This window comes from Mytilus californianus, unplaced genomic scaffold, assembly GCF_021869535.1.
Source record: "Mytilus californianus isolate M0D057914Y unplaced genomic scaffold, xbMytCali1.0.p SCAF_14, whole genome shotgun sequence".
Classification (NCBI taxonomy): Eukaryota; Metazoa; Mollusca; class Bivalvia; order Mytilida; family Mytilidae; genus Mytilus; species Mytilus californianus.
In genome coordinates this window covers 27,860,901-27,882,951 of record NW_026262626.1, presented here as the reverse complement: position 1 = coordinate 27,882,951, position 22,051 = coordinate 27,860,901, and the positions used below count along the sequence as shown (strand labels likewise).

The 22,051-nt window shown below is 31.7% G+C and overlaps 1 protein-coding gene across 7 annotated transcripts in view; it reads left to right on the top strand.

The window, feature by feature from the left end:
* Window positions 1–12,243: 12,243 nt before the first annotated feature.
* The window catches only part of LOC127724693 (uncharacterized), a 119,638-nt gene continuing 109,830 nt past the window's right edge, over window positions 12,244–22,051 (top strand). The window contains exons 1-5 of one of the 7 annotated variants that reach the window (XM_052231760.1): window positions 12,244–12,694; window positions 15,831–15,939; window positions 17,792–17,909; window positions 19,533–19,672; window positions 20,213–20,771. In XM_052231760.1, the coding sequence (XP_052087720.1) occupies window positions 12,391–12,694; window positions 15,831–15,939; window positions 17,792–17,909; window positions 19,533–19,672; window positions 20,213–20,255 (714 nt within the window). In that variant the 5' untranslated portion in view covers window positions 12,244–12,390 and the 3' untranslated portion in view covers window positions 20,256–20,771. Of the gene's footprint in view, window positions 12,695–15,830; window positions 15,940–17,791; window positions 17,910–19,532; window positions 19,673–20,212; window positions 20,772–22,051 lie in introns of those variants that run through there. The other 6 variants (XM_052231757.1, XM_052231762.1, XM_052231754.1 and 3 more) reach the window with 6 other exon arrangements.

The window sequence follows — 22,051 nt, the reverse complement described above, 5'->3', positions numbered from 1 at the left end:
CTGTAAGTAAGTCTGAGTCAGGTTATTCAGAATAATATACACGACTGTTATGGGAAATGAACGACAATAACATCTAAAAAAAATTGCAGGATTCCTTAGCTGCTACATAAATCATGGGAGACGTTATTGCATTGGTAGCATTAAAAAGGTACACGTTTCTCACTAGAATAGCCTACTGAGAGGGTAATAACAAATCATTCTGCCACCCGTTACAAGTACTGGGCCACGTCCACTCTATGTTTTTGTTAGATGTTTTTCTATGTGTATCCAACTCATGAGTTAAGCCTTTTTCAACTAGTTTTTATAGTTTGTTCTTATGGTGTACTGTTACACCACTGTCCCATGTTAAGGGGAGGGTTCGGCTCCCATTAAAATGTTTAACCCCGCCACATTTTGTATGTACCTGTCCCAAGTCAGGAGCCCGTAATTCAGTGGTTGTCGTTTGTCGTTGTGTTACTTATTTGTATTTAGTTCATTTTTTGGTACATGAATTAGGCCGCTAGTTTTTTTTTGGTTTGAATTGTTTTACATTTGTCATTTCGGGGTAAAGACCGTACGGTGACCTATCGTTTTAAATTTCTGTGTCATGTGGTCTCTTGTGAAGAGATGTCACATTGACATTCATACCAAATCTTCTTTTTATATTGTATTGTTCCTTTCGGTTGCATTCCTTGGAAACTAGAGTCGATTCTGTATATTTGTAAATGTTTTAATTTTCAACAAGTAAAGTGAACTAAATTTTAAAGCATGGGTGTATAACGCACACTCGTAAAGGAGAACAACGTAATTATTTATTTATTTTATAAATATTTTTATAGCATTTTTACATTAATCAATATCTAAAAGTACCACATTTCCAATCCTAAACCAACAACCCGATGCACACATATTTACAGCGAAGCAGTCCACAGCTTTTTAGAAAGCTCAAACTTGTAATTTTCTTAATTTTCAAAGTGTATATCATTGATGCGTTTGTTTTAATCTGTGTCAAAAAAGCGTTTACCAGAACGTAATATGTGTTTGCACATAACGTAATAGGTGTTTGTACATAATGTAATAGACATTTGCACATAACGTAATAGGTGTTTGCACATAACGTAATAGGTATTTGCACATAACGTAATAGATGTTTGCACATAATGAAATAAGTGTTATACATCACGTAATAGGTGTTTGCACATAACGTTATAGGTGTTTGCATAAAATGTTGTAGAGATTTCCAATAAAATGACATACGTACCTAACTCGACGTACGCACGTAACGACCGGTTATTGCTAACCTATTAATTTTGTTAAATACGTCACTCAAGTTTTAACTAAGAATTCCTAAACTATTAAACCCATTCATGATAAATTTTATCAATATCAAGTATTTCTAAGATGATGAAAAACAAAGAAATCATGATTTTTATATATCACGTGATTATTGAGATTCCCGCCAAAACTTCACTGTCATAAGACCACGTATACACACGTATCTTTACCTATCATACGATTGATTTGAGTTGTCTTTCATGGTTTTGACCATGATTTTGTTTTTCGATATACTTTGCAAATGAACCTTTTATTATTCAATATTTGACATGCTTTTATTTGTCGTTATCAGAATGGTGTCCCTTTTTCCTTTCGTCTCTTACATGTAATGTTTTATAATATTTAATTTCCGTGGGTATTTATCATTAGACAGAGATTTTTCTAGCAATTTCAGAAATATCGAATTCAAAGTGTCAGTCAGAATTTGTCTCTGTTAAAGTTTGCATCATACTTTATTAAGCAGCATTTCAAACGTTCTCTTCTTCTGCAGTTAATCTTGTTTATTTACAATCTCCGATTTTTTTCCCAGAGAAAACGTTCGACAAAGGGATGTGTATATTTAAAAAAAAAATAATACAGGTCTTGTACTTCTTTCAATTTTAATTGTTGACATACACTTTTCTTTCAAATGAAAGTCAACTAACATTAAAAAAAAAGAATTTTGTAATTAAAAATGATATATGTAAATAAATATGTACACATATTCGTTATATCGATTGTAATTTGGAAGGTGTACTTGATAAGCAATAGATGACTAATCTGCATATAAACATTGACCGCTGTGGATAGTAAACTATCAATTTATAGTACATTGTAATTTGCTACAAAAAATGTCCTGTCCCCAAGTATCCCTGATTTAAAGTGGACGAGAATGCCAATTTATATACTTGTTACATTTTTAAGACAACTATAATGTCACTTCAGTCTTTACAGTTATTTTCTTTTTAAAATGTACTTTTAATTAGTAAGGCTTGATATTGTCATAGTTGTTTTTGGATTAAGACAACTCTTACTAGTCCAATTAGAAGTGGATTCTTAAACTATAACATATTGATTGAGGTAAGCAAAATTTTTTAGTTTCAATTTTTGTCTCGCCTTAGAGATATATATTTATATATAAAGTTCAACTCTACGACATATCCATGCATATAGGATCACCAGTGAAGGTGATACACGGCTGAAAACAAATTTTATATTCATAATTACTTTAAATATGTATATATGTGTAAACCAAGCTCTATGAAGGAAGGTTTTTCCAGGTTGTTCTTATGTAGTGCTGTTGCACCATGTTGCACCACTGTCACAGGCTTAGGGGGAGGGGTTGAGCACTCATTCTGTATGTGCCTGTCCCATGTCAGGAGCCTGTGGTTCACTTGTTGTCGTTGGTTCATATCTGTTATATTTGTTTTTCGTATATTGTTTTGTTTTAAATCGGACGGTAGTTTTCTCAATTGAATTGTTTCATATTTTTCAAGTTGGTTCCTTTTATAGTCGACTATACGGTATGGATTTTTCTCATTGATGAAGGCCGTACGGTTGCCTATCATTGCTTACATCCACTTCATTTCTTATTGGCAATCATATCATATCTCCTTATTTTTTTTAATTTAACTAAATACGTTTTATATTCTCAGGTAATTTAACATGTAAGAATCAGCTTTCAGTACCTGGGGGTACTTTAAGATCGGTACTCTGTGTCTTTTATCATAAAAATGTAATTGTTTTGGGCTTAATTCAATATTGAATGATTAGTTGAGCTATTTCCAACTGAATTTTACCGGTTTTATTTCTTATATTGTGCTGTTACACCAAAGTGTTGAACGCTGGTAAACGCGTTTAATGAGGCCAAATTCTATATTGGCTTTCCCAAGTCAGGAGCTTTCAATTCAGTGGATGTCGAGAACTTATTTTACGCATGAATCTCTTTGCTACATAGTTCAAGTTTTATAAATGTCCAAGTTAAAAGCAATAGAGATCATAGAAGTATGTTTATCAAATGATCATGTCTACTCACAATTAAAACAGTAAGAAAGGGATTGACTCGTCCGACTAAAACGAGGCACAAAAACAGCAATTACTAGTATTACCAAATAAACTCCATGTACCGATCTTAGAGTATTAGTATATCACAGCTACTGAACACTATCTTAAAAACAACTACAACTAATAAATACAGAATAATTATCCAGTCTAGAATATTAATCAATTATTTCGTACTTTTACACAACTCATTGTTGAAGGTCGTACGGTGCCCTATAGTTGTTAATTGCTGTGTCATTTGGTTTCTTGTGAAGAGTTGTCTCATTGGCAAACATACTACATCTTTTTTGTACATATCACAAATTAAGTAAAAAAATACATAAACACTCTAGAAAAGCAAGACCTTGTGTCATTTCAAAAGCACAGTGTCGGTAGGACCATTAGTGTTCATAACTGTATAGTAGATTATATGTAGTTTCCATAAAATGTAATGATAATTCATCAGTAAAATATACATGATTATTTGTTAGTGAAATTATATATAACTTAATAAATGAATATTATCCTTAAAAGAAACATCAGAAACAAGAATATGTGTCCATTAGATCACACGCCAGTATCACATTTCCGTGTAAAGTGAGCTCTAAATCTAGAAAAAATCCAATTCAGTATGTAGCCTTAAACTTTTAAATCCCGTGCGAGATGTCTAATATTCAAACATTGTTGTTTTTTAAAACGAATTTATCAAAGTCAAACGACAATCATTTAATTTTTTTTTTTGTGCTATACAATTTGTGATTATGGCCGGATCCAAGATATTTGAAAAAAGGGCGTAGTTCCCGATAATTGAATTTATACTGCCGAGCAGAGCAACGCGAAAAAAAATTTGGACGATTTTATACTAGAGACATTTGTATAGATAACGTGGAAAACGTGAGATTTTCAAAATTATTTGGCGATCGAAAGGGGGGAGTACACCCTCTCCCCTTGTATCTGCGAATGCACGTTTAGGTATACATGGACAAAAACCTCGTCCCATGCATTATTATAGTTAAAAACTAAAAGTACTATTTGATAAATATATCAATGATATGAATTTCTGTTCACGTCAAATCATCTTGAATTAAATTATAGAAAATTATTTTTTTTTAAAGTTTGTCGCGTACACCTTTTACATTCGGGTGTGTTGGAATCTAATTTTTAACAATGTTTAAGCGTTAAAACTTATAAAACAAAAAAAAAAGAGATAACCTTCTCGCTTCGGATTTCATTATTTTAATATTTTCATGCTAAATTTTTACTTGGTAGTTTTTAAAATTCATATGTTGAGAAGAACTGAAATATGGGTCAAGTGAAATGATAAGAAATGATGGGTGTATTTGATTACAAGTTGCTTGCTTGCTTATTCCATTAAAATATTTTTGTCAATAAAATCATTCAAAATTTAATAACAAAATATTTAAAGATTAAAAAAAGTAGTTGGGGTTGATTTTTACATTTAGTCTATATCAGCAAAAAATGCGTGTCGAAAGAGCAAAAAATGCATTTAGTGTATGCTCCCCTCCGTCATGCCTCAATGCAATAGGACGAAATACGTTGGTTTAGGTCGGTTATGTTGAGTAAAGTCATTTTATTGGAAATCTCTACTAGGTGTTTGCACATGACGTAATAGAGATTTCCAATAAAATGACTTTACTCGACATAACCGACCTAACTCAACGTATATCGTCCTATTGCATCGAAGCATGACGGAGGGGAGCATACACTGCATGCATTTTTTGCTCTTTGAACACGCATTTTTTGCTGATGTAGACTTAATGTAAAAATCAACCCCAACTACTTTTTTTAATCTTTAAATATTTTGTTATTAAATTTGTAATGATTTTATTGACAAAAATATGTTAAGGGAATAAGTAAGTTAGCAACTTGTAATCAAATACACCCATCATTTCTTGTCATTTCACTTGACCCATATTTCAGTTCTTCTCAACATATGAATTTTAAAAACTACCAAGTAAACACTTAGCATGAAAATATTAAAATAATGAAATCCGAAGCGAGAAGGTTATCTCTTTTTTTGTTTTTATAAGTTTTAATGTTTAAAAGTGGATTCCAACACACATGAATGTAAAAGGTGTACGCGACTAACTTAAAAAAAAAATTCTATAATTTAATTCAAGATAATTTGACGTGGGCAGAAATTCATATCATTGATACATTTATCAAAAAGTACTTTTTAGTCTTTAACTATAATAATGCATGGGACGAGGTTTTGATCATGTATGCCTAAACGTGCATTCGCAGATACAGGGGTAGAGGGCGTACTCCCCCCTTTCGATCGCCAAGTAATTTTGAACATCTCACATTTTCCACGTTATCTATACAAATGTTTAGTATAAAATCGTCCAATATTTTTTCGGGTTGCTTCGCTCGGCAGTATAAATTTAATTATCGGGAACTACGCCCTCTTTCAAATATCTTGGATCCGGCCATAATCACAAATTGTATAGCACCAAAAAAAAATTAAATGATTGTCGTTTGACTTTGATAAATACATTTTAAAAACAACAATGTTTGAACATTTGACATCTCGCACGAGATTTAAAAGTTTAAGACTACATACTGAATTGGATTTTTTCCTGGATTTAGAGCTCACTTAATAAAACATGGAAATGTGATACTGGCGTGTAATCTAATGGACACATATTCTTGTTTCTGATGTTTCTTTTAATATAAATATTCATTTATTTAGTTATATATAATCCCACTAACAAATAATCATGTATCTTTTACTGATAAATTATCATTACATTTTATAGAAACTACATATAATCTGCTATACAGTTATGAACACTCATGGTCCTACAGACGCTCTGTACTTTTGACATGACACAAGGTCTTGCTTTTCTGGAGTGTTTATGTACTTAATTTGTGATATGTACAAAAAAGATGTAGTATGATTACCAATAAGACAACTCTTCACAAGAGACCAAATGACACAGAAATTAACAACTATAGGCCACCGTACGACCTTCAACAATGAGCAAAGCCCATACCGAATAGTTAGCTATAGGAGGCCACAAAATGACAAATGTGAAACAACAAAAACGATAAAACTGACAGCCTAATTAATGTACAAAAAATGAACGAAAGCACAGCAACAAATGATAACCACTGAATTACATGCTCCTTACTTGGGACAGTCACCGCCATACATAATGTGGCGGAGTCAAACATGTTAACGGGCCCACTTAGTGACTTACCTGGGACAGTGGTGTAACAGTACGAAATAATTGATTAATATTCTAGACTGGATAATTATTCTGTATTTATTAGTTGTAATTGTTTTTAAGATAGTGTTCAGTAGCTGTGAATACTCTAAGATCGGTTCATGGAGTTTATTTTGAAATGCTAGTAGTTGCTGTTTTGTGCTTCGTTTTAGTCGGACGAGTCAATCCCTTTCTTACTGTTATGATCATTTGATAAACATACTTCTATGATCTCTATTGGCTTTAACTTGGACATTTATAGCATGTAGCAAAGAGATGCATGCATAAAATAAGTTCTCGACATAAATTGGCTAAAATATCAGATAAGAATTTAGCATCAAGCTATAAAACTTACAAGCTATAATAAATACGACGAAGATTTAGCCTCAGGCTATAATACTTATGAAGATGATGATACTGATGTATGTCTTATATCCAGCGACAAATATTACATATATATTAAGGATGATGAAATGATAGTGATTCGCTGGATCGAATTGTCCAACAAAATAATTGAACCCAAAATCGAGGCTGGCCTGCTACCAGTCAATTCCATATTTAATAAAAACCTGTTTATATATTTTATGCTTTAAGTGCATATATTATTATTCTAGCAACATTTGTTTTGTTTTGATGTCACTTTTTGTTGCATAATTTGTTTGATTTTTCTCCTTGTTTGTTTGTATCAAAAAGCTTAGTTTTTATTGTAAAATGGTGTTTCACAGCTTCCATTATCCTTGTGACTTGCTATTGTACTATTATCCAGAAGGCATGCAATTATTATTCTAAATAGTAAAAAATACTTTTTAACAAGTAAAGATTTCCCCGTTTTGATCCAGACTTCCTTACCACTAGCATCTAAGATACATACACTGACAAAATATTGTACCCGCACTCATATTACAATCACCCTGTCTGTTCGTCCGCCAGTCTGTCCGTTCAACAAGTATTTTCAATTTTCTCTTCAAAGGCATTAGTATGCTTAGCATGCATTCTTTTTTCGATTCATTCTTTACACTCCTGGGGTCAAATGATGCTTAATAAAGTATGATGCAATCCAAGTTATCAACTTTAACAGAGACAAATTCTGACTAACACTTTGAATTCGATATTTCTGAAATTGCCAGAAAAATCTCTGTCATATAATAAATACCCAAGGAAATTAAATATTATAAAACATTAAGAGACGAAAGGAAAAAGGGACACCAATCTGATAACGACAAATAAAAGCATGTCAAATATTAAATAATAAAAGGTTCATTTGCAAAGTATATCGAAAAACAAAGTCATGGTCAAAACCATGAAAGACAACTCAAATCAATCGAATGATAGGTAAAGTTACGTATATATACGTGGTCTTATGACAGTGAAGTTTTGGCGGGAATCTCAATAATCACGTGATATATAAAAATCATGATTTCTTTCGTTTTTCATCATCTTAGAAATACTTGATATTGATAAAATTGATCCTGAATGGGTTTTATAGTTTAGGAATACTTAGTTAAAACTTGAATGACGTATTTAACAAAATTAATAGGTTAGCAATAAACGGTCCCGTTACGTGCGTACGTCGAGTTAGGTACGTATGTCATTTTATTGGAAATCTCTAATAGGTGTTTGCACATAACGTAAACGATGTTTGCACAAAACGTATAAGTTGTTGGAACATACATTTGTAACGTTATAAGTGTTTGCATATAATGTATAAGTTGTTTGAACATAAAATATAAGGCATATGCACATGACGTAATGAATGCTAATAGAGAGTATCAAGTGTTCGGCAAAACGCATATGAACAATACCATGATGTATTATGTTTTTCACTGGAGATACATATGTATAAACACAACATCAAGCCATTAGACTATAATATAATGAAGTTTAATAGAACAAAGATGTATAAAAACAAAACGTTTAGAATATTCAGCATAACAATCAAATTTGAGACAGGACGCAAGTATTAACTGGCTTAATAAGTAAATGAAGAATAGACACAACATAGAGAAAATATGAAAGAATGTAAAGGTGGTTGATCATAAAGTTTGGAGGTATTCACAGAATATATAGTAGTTACAGCATAATGTAATGTCTATTGCACACAAACAGAGATGCAACGTCAGGAAATAAAGGAACATGTACATAACATAAAGTAGAAATGACAGGACGTAAAGGCAAAGCGACAAAATACATTAAATATTTACACTAAAGGCAATTCCGGCGTTCCATGGTTAATAAACAATGTAAGACAGATATGAGGTTGATCAAAGGAAATCTCTAATCCTGTGTCATGTTTGCTTGTGCGGGATGTTAGGGTTCATACCTATAAAGGGAGTATTTTTTGTTTTGGTGGTAGTAGGATAACCATCTGTAAATGTACGTTTTACAGTTGTTTGTGTTATGTGTGTAAAATAAGGTTTTAAAAACAATAATTATATATAAAATAGGTTAAAAGATTGGTATTTTAGAGAACATTTTACAACCACTGGATGGATGCAAATACTGGTGGACGTTGAACAGGGTCAAAATCCATAAACCTCATGAGTCAAAAGAATACTTTTTTATACTATCCCCAACAAATTAAACTCTTATACAGCGCTATTATTATAGTTACCATAATTTGTTTCAATATCGGATTTGTACAGTAGTTATGAAATTGTCATCGAATGAAACCTGAAATAACATGGTTTTGTTTTATCTTAAAAACCAAATTTTGTTTTACTTTGACATGTTTGAATAGATCTTTTGGTAATCTCCTTCACATTTTCGTAACAAGATCTCAAAATTTACAAAACTCCACGATTTAGATCATTCCATCATGTCCATAAAAATTCACAATTTGGCTGCATGTTCGTAAATACATTAAAATATCGTAGGATCATGCAGCTTCCTAACTTTGAATTTATTATAGATTAGAATATTTTACTTAGGCTGGAGTCATGTGTAATTTCAGGGTGAATCCCCTGGATTTTTTATTTGTAATTACTAATGAATATTGCAATCTCCAACCGGAACAAATATAACTATTTTAATTTAAAGTTCAGATACATGTACATTTATTTCAGATATGTTTAAAGTATTTAGATTAAAAGTATATACGCAAATGAATTTTACCACTTTTTGCATGAATAATCATAACACATAAGAAATAACATAGGCATATCCTGCTTCGTATTTTTTTTATTTATACATCATTTCTATCTGACACAAGAATTGTGAAATTATTTTCAAAGTGTCGAAATGATCTTGATTATATGGTAAGACAAACTTCATGTACTTACTCAATATACTTATAGGAAGAAACAATCAGGGCATGGATTGATTAAAAAATTTCCAGTTTTATTATGTGTTCATCTTATACAACACTGTAACTGTTTATCTTGTCCTCCATTTTGTCAATCTCAGGATCAGGTACCATTTAGTCCCCCGATCTATCATAAAAGTTCACAATTTGTCATAAATGCATTTTAATATTGTAGGATCATGAAGTTTCCGAACTGTGAAATCATTAAAGACTAAAATTTCAAGGTTAATCCCCTAGGTTTTTTTATTTGCAATTACTATTCAATATTTCAAAATACCACCGGAGCAAATATAACCATATAAATTCATAGTTTAGATACCTGTTTGTTTATTTTTTATATTCAAAATAAAGATTTTATAAAGCATTTAAATGAAATTACATTTTATACAGCAGTCAACATTATGTTATAATCTTAATCACAATAAAAACAAACAAATATGTAACAAAGAAGCACAATATGGTATATAGACAAATCACATGAGCAAAAATGAAAGACAAGAATTCAAAAATGTACTATAGCACAATAACACAATGACGGGATGTTTGAATACAGAGCCACGTCACATGTATCAAAGAAACACAAAAAGGCATACAGACAAATATAAAAAAAGAAGATGTGGTATGATTGCCACTGAAACAACTCTCCACAAGAGACCAAATGACAAAGAAATTAACAACTATAGGTCACTGTATGGGGTTCAACAATGAGCAAAGCCCGTACCGCCTAGACCAAAAATGACAAATGTAAAACAATTCAAACTTGAGAAAAAAACAATCTAATTTATGTACAAAAATTGAACGAAAAACAAATACACATGTGAGTAACACATCAACAAACGACAACCATTGAATTACAGGCTCCTGACTTGGGACATGCACATACATACAGAATGCGGCGGGGTTATACATGTTAGCGGGATCCCAACCATCCCCTTTACCTGGAACAGTGGTGTAACAGTACAACATAAGAACGAACTATAAAAATCAGTTGAAAGGCTTAACTTATCAGATGAATACAAATAGAAACACATCTAACAAAAACAGCGTGGACGTGCACATCAACAAAAAGGAAAGACAAGAATACAAAAATTATCAAAGAACAATAACACAATGACAAGATGCACAAGTACAGAGCCACGTCAAATGGACATCACCAAAAACAGACCAAACAGTAAAAGTAATATTCATTAAGACAAATAAAAGAGTACTATGACACGTTATTAAGATGATAAACAACGTCAGTACCCAGAATCTATACTTCAAGACCAACCTGTATTATTTGTGCATTTGATACGGAATATTTATCAACAAGGTCTTGGTACCTTCCGATGATATTTTTAAGAAAAAGGACGAGACGTTCTTTGACATACCCCTGGTTCATCAACTTTCTGCTCAGACACTGGTGACGCTTTACAAAGTCTGAGTAGAAGCTGCAAGCTCTTGAAAACCGAATAAGTTGGGAAATGTATATCCCATATGCAGGTGAAGTTGGTATATTGCTACTAAGGTGGGGGAAATTGATAATTTCAAAATTAAAATCGTCTCGTTTGTCATAGATTCTGGTACTGAGATGCATGTGTATGTCAAATTCGAGGAAGCCGTGTCTGTTGTTTCTTTTAATTTCTAGTGGGGAATATATTGATGGAACCAAATCAGAAAAGTTCGGATTGTTAATGGAAAAAACATCATCAATATATCTTAATGTGAAATTAAATAACCTGGCCTCTTTGATCTTCTTGTTTTTACAAGTATCTGAAGGAACTCCGATTCATATGAAAATAAGAAGAGGTGGGCAAGGAGAGGCACACCGTTCGTTCTCATAGGAAAGGAACCTGATTATAACACACATCTTAAATTGGCAATCATACTCTGTGTAATAGGTATTTATTTTTTGTCTTAATTTTGTTGTCATTGGTTATTCAACTTTTTTCTTCGTTTTTAATTTTTGCAATCATAATTATAAGGGCAAAATAAGAATAAAAGCAAATAAAAAATATGATTCGTCTAATATATAAACATTCGAAATTCTGGTAGAGATATTCCACTTTAGTACAATTATTTGGAACGTATGGTTGACATTCTAAAACGCACCCGGAACGATAATACATGTAATTATAAATATCTTTAAAGGATAAATACCTTTGGCGTTATAAAATAGTTATCTGAATTGCTTTTTGAAAATGTAAATTACACGTACACAAATCAAATGTACCCGTAATTGTATAAATTGTATAAATAAAACATAAACTATTATATACTACTGTATATTTACTGTTTCTTATACTTTCTGCAGTTCATAGTTTGTTTACAGTTTAAAATGGTTAAACATGATATAAATATTTATTGCAAATCACCCGGAACAGATTTTAAGGACGACTACTTTTTGCGTATTGAAAATAAAATTTGGTTATTTACACATTTGTGTATTGAAAATTTCAAAATACACGTAGTCCTTAATGTATATATAAAATTAACAACTGCACTGGTTGGAACTATTTTGTATATAAATCTACAGAAGTATCCAATATGACAATAGCGAGTAATCATTTTCAAAGTGTTAAAATGGATATATTTAAACAAAATTACATAAACCCTGGAGGTTTCTGTAATAAGAAAAAAATCGTGGTATACGTTTCATTACATTTACATTTACTGATTTGTGTTCTTCTTGTTCAACAAACTAATTGTTCAACGTGTGCTTCTCCGGAGTGTCTTGTTGGATATGATGCAAGGACAATGCCAAGGCCACATACTGCAAGTGGACTGTGTGGACGACATTGTAGATATTCATGGATTTGTGACCCTTGTCAAATACTAAACAGTACAGCAGGTAATTATTATGATGTGAAGGATAAATGCATAGAGAAGACAAAATATCTTGGAAATAGTCCATAAGTTATATAATTATGAATGGTCCATTTAAGAAGAGAGGAAAATAAAAAAATAAAAATTTGTTCACCACAATCAACTTAGAAGAAAATATGTGTATCTGGACTGGTCATATTTAATAAGTCTAGCAAATTTTGAAAATATATCACAAACTACTAAACTATTTAACATTAGACTGGACATTTTAAAACTCATCCACTAGAAAATTGGCACCGACATATGTGTACAATTTTAAGGTTATTTGTTAGTCCGCGTATTGACGCCAGTTTTTAATGTACGACCTTTTCGATCGGACCTGATATCCCGTCAGCATTGTACGCAAGACAAAAGATTTAATTATACATGAACAATGTGTCCATAGTTCACGAATGCTCCACTCGCACTATCATTTTCTATGTTCAGTTGACCGTGAATTGGGATCAAAACCCTAAAAAAAACTAAAACCTGAAAAACTTTAACCTGAAGCGGGACAGACGGACGAACGAACGAACAAATGGACCGAAAACAATTCCCATAAATGGAGATAAAAAAACATTGATTTAAACAACCGAACTTCAAATTAATTCCAATAAATTGCTTTGCAAAGCGCAAAGATCCAACCCTGAACAGTTTGGGCAAAATTGGAGACAATATTCGTGCTTGATACAGGTCTGAATTTGGATTGTAATTAAATATTTGACACATAATAGGTTTCTGACACAGAATAACTGTAGTCAAAGAACTCAGAATTGGTTATAGGATTTGAATTTATATTCAATTTTTTGCTTTTGTGCAAAACACTGTGCTGTTGCGCAATACTTAGTAAATCTGTTTCAGACGATATACAAAGAATAAGCAATTGTGACACACAATTTTTCCTAGGAAAATTGACAAATCTTGAAGAATAATTGACAACCCCCCCCAAAAAGAATTGTTTGATTGAAGAAATTTTCTTTAGAATTGCTGAAATCTTGAGGTTAAAAAATTGACCCCATCCCTCCAAATATTCCACCCCCCAAATTTATTTGTATAACACCCCCCCCCCCCCCCCTTTTTCCAAGAAAAATAATTCTTTCCCTCAAGATATGGTCATAATCTCAATTCAAATATCAGATGTAGTTTGCAACCATAAAAACCCATTTAAATACATTATAACAGTATTAAAATATAAAATTACATATATAATCATCTCTAAAATTAATATACCTTCATCAACTTTTAAAAGTAACTTCTAAAAATAAATTGACTGCTCATCACCTCAAGACAATACAACATTTCTTTATAACAAAACCATTTTAAGGGAGGTAATTCTTAATGCTAAATAAAAACAAGTAACTCTGAATATGAAAATGTATTGCCACTGAACCCTTTAATATACACTATATTATATTATATATATTTCCATCACAGTATTTGATGTTTCTAGAAACAGCTAAAAAATAGTTCATACTAGAACTAACTTACAACTTTACATAATTTAAAAGCAATGTAAGGGAGGTAATTCAAATATAACATTGTAATTATTATCTATTAAACTTTATGTTTATTAAATCAAACAAAACAATTGTATAGCCTTAGGATCAAAATTTGGACAAATTAGAAAATAGGCCCAACAACCAAATACACAATTCGATTCAGCATATGAGAAAAATTGTAATACTAATAGCATGAAAAATTGTAATACATGTACTTATAGCAAAAAGTCCCAACATAAAGAATCAAAGCTTTCTCAAAATCAAAATAAAAAAATACTGTTTTCTTCTATGTAAAATATCATGAACCAATCGAATGCTATCCCTTATATATAATGCTTAATAGTCCAATATCTAGTTCATAGAGATCCGAAACCAATAATTAAGTAATTGTCCATTAACAAGGAAACCCTTGTTCCCCTCCTTTTTTACCCCTAATTCCTAAACGGTTTGAGCCATAATCCCCCAAAGCACAAGTGGTATGAAAACTTGTGGTATAATTTCAGAGTGATCCATACACTGTTCATTGTCATTGTCTGGAAACTAGAAAAATGCTTATTTGGCCCCTTTTTGGCCCCTAATTCCTAAACTGTTGGAACCATAACCCCCCCCCCCCCCCCCCCCCCCCCCCCACCCAAAATCAATCTCAACCTTCTTGTTGTGGTTTCAAATCTTGTGTTTAAATTTTATAGATTTCTATTTACTTATACTAAAGTTATTGTCCGGAAACCAAATGTCTTCGGACGACGCTAACGCTGACGACGACGTGATACCAATATACGACCGCAAATTATTAAAAAGGAAACTCCTATATAAATCTGATGTAGTTTTTGTGTGAAGAACACGCAGTTATTTCATTGTAATTAAATGGTTTTCGGTAATCAGCAGTCAAAAGTCACGTGTAATGTTTTCGACATTTTGATAAACACAAAACGACCAAACTTTTCAACAATATACTGTTCAGTAACGTGAATTATTTATAAGAAGATTGCAGCCCTTTTGTGTGCATGATATGTATATAGTCAAGTCCGAATAGTTTTTTTCGCGCGATAAGTCCGCGTATGTATGTAACGTTCAATGTATGTGACAAAATTTCGATAGAAAACATCATGATACTTTATTTATTTTAACTCTTAAATATTTTTTTTTCAAACACGTACTCCCATGACATGCAAATGTAATGTCAGTGCATCTTATATATGTTTCATACATTGTAACAGGGGAATAACTAGAATTAAAATCGTAGAAGTCATGCACAGAGTAGGCGTATTACATAAAGTGGAAATACTTCAATATGTTCAACAACATGATTGTGATGAAAAAAAGCATTGTTTAAACAATTCATTTAAATGCATTTTCTTTTTCTTTGCTTTGTATTTTTATACGAACTAAATTAAAGAAATCGACTAGTTGATATTTTTTAATTTGAAATTATAGCATAATTTATATGCACTGAGATAAATGTATGCTTAACCTTTAAACGTTTAATAATAACGTGTAAAACTGATTATTGTCATTTTCAATTTTTAAGAATTCAAAATAAGCATAACATATCTAAATATCTAAATATGTATAAAAGATAATTGCAATAGAATACAATCGTAATTTTTGTTTTGTTTATTTCAGCTGATGAAATTGATGAGATGCTTTTTGTTGTTGAACCACCTAAAACTATTTGCCGTAATGTGCGCGAATACAGAATTTCATTAGCAATAGTTAACAGAATGAATTTGGGGTAATGTGTTCTATTTGGTTTTTTTATTTCTCCCTTCTTCATGTGTTCTTTATGATTGATAAAAAATCAGAGTCTAACAAGAATATCTTAGGGGATGTTTTGTACCAAGGTATGTTTTTCCTCGTACGTCGTAGATTATTACTCTTTTCTCACCATTATTTTCATTGTGTAAGTGGTTAGTAGTGTCCATTATCTTTACTAGAAGATGCCCACGAAATCGAGGTACAATTGGACAAGTGCAGGGGCGGATCCAGCTTTTTTTAAAGGGGGGTTTCAACTATACATTGTATGTCCCCTTTCAAATGCATTGATCGTCAAAAAAGGGGGGGTTCAAACCACTGTACCCCCATCCATGATACGAAACTGAAGTGTGAATACAAACAAAAATCTTGAGAACTACGTCGACTGTGCGCGAAAGTGACCGATAACGGTCTCCAAATTCGGATATTTCTCAAAAATTGGCGTTTTCTGAGGGAAAAAGATAGTCTCAAAGACAAATTTAGGAAGTACCAAACACTACATTTATACGTCACATCACAAATATATTATAGGTTTGTAGTTATTGCCCTCCCGTGAAATGTTTCGCCATTTTTTGCTCTTTTTCCAAAAACTATAAGAAATATTGTTTTTGCATTTATCAATTTTATACAAAACTTCTAGGTGACAGGCTTCTTTTAAACTTTAATTTTGATGATGCCGAATATCGATCTGACATTGTGATATCGTTGATATGTTCTCGTCACTGATAGTTCTGTTCTAACGTCAATAAGTTGTAATACAATAACTATTTTTTTAATCCTTATACAAAGAGGAGTTTATGATAATACAACTGTTTTGGTTCATAAGGTACGAAAATAAAAGAAGTAGTATTTCAACTAATAACATCATTCAAATGTTTGTAAAACGTAGGTCTGTGAAATGTCATTATTATTGCAAACGAAATACTTTCCGTGCCAAACTTTAAAAAATGACAGAGAATTTTCCTTTTTTAGCTCTTGTTTACAAGTTATAAGATTTTAGCCAAGATTTTCCCCAAAATACATATATCTAGCGTCATATATAGATATAGGAAGATGTGGTATGAGTGCCAATGAGACAACTCTCCATCCAAGTAACAATTTATAAAAGTAAACCATTATAGGTCAAGGTACGGCCTTAAACACGGAGCATTGGCCCACACCGAACAGCAAGCTATAAAGGGCCCCAAAAATTACTAGTGTACATGTAAAACCATTCAAACGGGAAAACCAACGGTCTAATCTATATGAAAACGAGAGGAGAAACACGTATGAACTACATAAACAGACGACAACTACTGTACATCAGATTCCTGACTTAGGACAGGTGCAAACATTTGCAGCGGGATTAAACGTTTTAATGGTACCAAACCTTCTCCATCATAGCATGTATTTAATACAGATGTAAATTATCGGTCTCATGTAAACCATCAATATTTAAACTAAAAGTAAGTCGTCATCAACTATTCGACATAGTGCTGAATACACTTAATTGTTTAGCTACATGGTTGAACAGAAATGGATGTCAGTAGAGAAATTTGGTGCAAATCTACAGGGTTTGTTAACAAGGCCATGTGATCAGCCAAAAAAATGTCACATGACCTAATGGTTTGATTGTTGCAAAAGATGGAGCTTTATTTGTACTTTAATGAATGATATATGAAAGCTTATGATTTCTAAAGGTAACCCAGGTATAATCTAATTCAAGAAATATGTTGGCATAGTAGTAAACGGGGGACTTTTTTACTGAATTTATACCTTGTTTGATTTTTTGTGCTCGGGATCAATTTGAAAATCAACAGAAATGTAAATTTTAAATTTATATTTTGTTTTAGTAACCAAACAAGTCAAGCAAGGACTTTTGCAAGAAGTCTGAGGAAATATGAGTGGAACTTTGAAACTGGATCTTGTGGAAATAATGTTGTTATATTTCTTTCTCGGTACGATAGGCAGGTAATAAAAAAATATTCATCCTTGTTTTTTTTTTCCGAGTCACCAACTTGAACATAAACATACGTAAAAAGGAGGGTCTTTATTATAGTTGATTGAATGATGTATATATCTATCATCTATTACAAGAAACAGAATTGTTACCAACCTCACTGAGACAGCAATCGACTAACGGTAAAAAAAAATGAGAATGCAAAACAAAAACTGTTTACTGCATGGCCTTCAAAGATGTGAAAATCCATACCATATTTTCGCTCTTTTTTATGTAAATTATTAAAGGTCATAAACAGTAAAACAATTAAAATAATTATAGGGACACGTAACATCCTGATTAAAGATACTATAAGGGTTATAACAAAACAATGTCACACTCCTTCGTATATTGTTAACAAGTGGTTTATATCTTGTGTATTTTTTTTCTCGAAATAGAACAAAAGTATAGGTCACTGAGCATGCTGTAGGTTGTGATAAATGCTTACATTTTGTTTTAACGTCAAGAAATTTTTATGTAGATTAAAAGAATACTTAACCCCAAAACATTTTAAAATAAAAATGAAAAAATTAATCTAACAAATAGAAAGACAAAGAAAACAGTTAAATTGATTTATAACAAATAGAAAAAATACTTAACATTCCTTTATGGAAGTATATATCTGAGTAATCTCCCGTGATCCAGCAAAGTTAAAAAAAAATATTGTTTCGACAAACATTTTGTATTTGTTAAACAGTTTATCATTAATTAATACAATGTTCTTCATTTGAACATTACTGAATCGAAATTTGCTTATTTCATATATAACTAGGACCTATGGTTTATTGTTTTAAAACAGGCAACACTATAGTCAAAAAACATATCGATAAAAAGACAAGCAACAATTAAAAACAAATACTACACAGCAACCTATGGGTTGGGAAAAACAAGCCTTACACGGTTTGGGTTAATTTTTATCATTGCTAAAGGCTGCATGCTGGCCTATAATTTCTTACATTGACTTCATTTGAAGATGATTGCGTTATCGGCAATAAAGCATTTCATTAGTTTTATACTTATCAGCAACCGGACTTGAAGACCAGCAGATACAGAAGTTCCTCTTCCATATCTATCACGTTACGTGTTACTTTCAAAACGATAGTTTGAAATGTAACGAGACTTTCGATTTGAAGACTTCTGCCATCAATTTCATAAATTATAATAAACGCTTTCCAGAGGATCTAACTTTATTATTGAACATTTTACTATCAATGAGAGAAATAAAGGCAACAGTAGTATACCGTTGTTCAAAAGAAGCAAGGTTTTTGGCATCTTTTCAAAGTCATTACTGTTATCTGTTTTTGTTTTTTTAATAACCTCTAGAATAACAAAGTTTGTCGACCTTCTTCATTTTTAAAGTAAAAGACAAACAGTTACGTCACTGGCAGATGTGAAAAAAAGATATTTAGCTATGTTTATATATTTAAAATGCAACTAAAACATACCCTTGACGACCAGAGCGGATATTTTTTAGCATATAGCAAATATAGCAAAATTTTAGAATTTTAAGATATTCTGTTACATATTGCCTCAATGAATTTGTTTACTAGCAAATATTATATTATGACTTGACGACGATTCATACTGTTCTGTAGATATATACATCAGCTGGTGAAGCTGCGTTTAAGGTTTTGAATGAAAAGTGCATAACTGGCATATACAAAAAAGCAAAAGAAGAATATTTTTTATCTGACGACTTTGAAGGAGGATTGAAATTCATGGTACAGGAATACAAGTATGGATTTATTTCTTTTATGTATGTTCGCACTGTATTCGGTAATCATGAAAAACCACAAGTTAATACCTTTATGACAAGATGCAAATTTAGCAGAGTCTCTCCCATTTGACAACCTAAAAATGGATACATGTTGTAGATGAACCTAGATATCAAACAAAGAATAACAAAATAATATTCATTAACCTATGGTCTCGTTGAATAATTTATGGAGAAATAGTTTAAAGGGAGTAAGCTTTCAGTGCTATAATTAACATGCAATGTCCTGTTGTTATTGGTTTTGTTGATGATAATTGCAATAGGAGCTATAACAGGATTAAAAACTGTGATAAATATAAAAAAAGAAGATGTGGTATGATTGCCTATGAGACAATTATCCACAAGAGACCAAATGAAACAGAAATTAACAACTGTAGGTCACCGTACGGCCTTTAACAATGAGCACAGCCTTTACCGCATAGACAGCTATATATAGATAATATTTCTCAAATTACCCATCAAATGACTGAGAATACAAATATTTGTTTTCTATTGAAACAGATCAAAACAAAAGCCGTTAAACTATAAGAACGTTGAAATGTGATTTTGACGAATAATATGAGGAGACAATTTGGGGACGACAACATCAGGAGAAAAAAACGGTTTATATGAAGTCCAGTATAAAATGTGTAGTGCAAAGTAATTCCGAAGTTTACAAACCGCCCCGGTGGTCTCGTGGTTTTGATTCCCAGCAGAGTCAAACCAAAGATTGAAAATTGGTATTTGCTGCTTCTCTGCTTAGCACGCGACATCTTCGAATAATAGCAAAAGACTGGTAAACTCGAGGTCAGAAAAATGTGACCGGGTATGGTGACTAGTCTTCCTGAGTATATACGCATATCTCGTCCTTAATATGAATTTAATTTGAACCGAATGTAATATATTCAGCCGACAAAAAATAATGACTGCCATTGGCGATTGCCAAATAAACGGATCACCAGATGTAACAAAATGGATCTTATTATTAATCTATTACCAGACAGAAAACAATAAACTTGCAGAAAAGCTGGTATACCGCAAACATGAGGTGCAAAAAATGTGTACACCATATCCTGATTTCGACAATAAATGTCTCTTCAGTGATGTTAGGAATCGAAACGGTATTTGAGGCCATATAATTTACCTCAATTTAGGATAGACTCTTGAATTTTGAAAGAGTCGAACTAGGATGAATGGATCATATGAACCCAAAGGCAAATATAATACAAGCCAAAACGAAAAAATATAAACAAGTCTAAATTGAAAACAACGTTCAAATCTATGATTGCGTTGGATAAAAACCGCAATTTTTATACGTGTGCATGCAAAACAAATTTCTTGGTAGAGGGGTCTAAATACAGCACAAACAACATTTTCCAAAAGACCAAAAAAGTGAAAAAGTATATTTTAACAAAACGCATTTGACTAGCACATGTATATAATATATATATATATATATGTGTGTGAATTTAAACTGCCTAACATGTTGTCCAAAAGTCAGTTTCTAGTAAAGTAACAGTAACATAGCATATCTAAATATCTTTTCAAAGTGCATAATTGTTATAAAATGTATTATAGAACTGATATGTATCGAAAATAAAATGGTCGGGTTGTTGTCTCTTTGACACATTCCCCATTTCCATTCTCAATTTTACTTTATAAGATTTTGCATGGGTCTCTCGACTATTTCCATAGCCATTATTGTTTCAACATTTAACAAAACGTTATCTGTCCCCAATTTGTCTTAGGTTCTTATTCATGTATCGTATTCGGATATCAGCAATTTGTAAATGCTTGGAAAATAAATAATTAAGTCAAAGAAGAAGAATCATTTTTCTCTAAATTTCCCCCAACCTCAGTCATTTTAAAAACAACTTCCGAGCTTTGCGTGAATTCACAGTATCATAGATGTGTGCACTTTTCTAACTTTGAGGTTCTAACAATATTTTGACTTTTTTTCTAGAAATATTCAAAAAATATATATATGAAGAAGAACATTCTTTACCAAAACAATTAAATATTATAGGTTGGAAGTAAAGCTATGATACTTAGTCTAGTAAATTGCAATTCGGAAACATACTAGAAATAAGAAGATGTGGTATGAGTGCCAATGAGACAACTCTCCATCCAAGTCACGATGTGTAAAAAGTAAACAATTATAGGTCAAAGTACGGAAAGTTATATCAGAAATAACCATTTCGTTTAATGATCCGGCCCACAAAACACCATTCTTATAAAGGTAAAACGTTGATATACAAATATTTAAATCAATTAAAACAGACGTAGACAAATCGTCATTATGGAAAAGCACTTGCTTATCTTTATATATTGAATCTTTTAATTCATTTTGATTTTAGACGT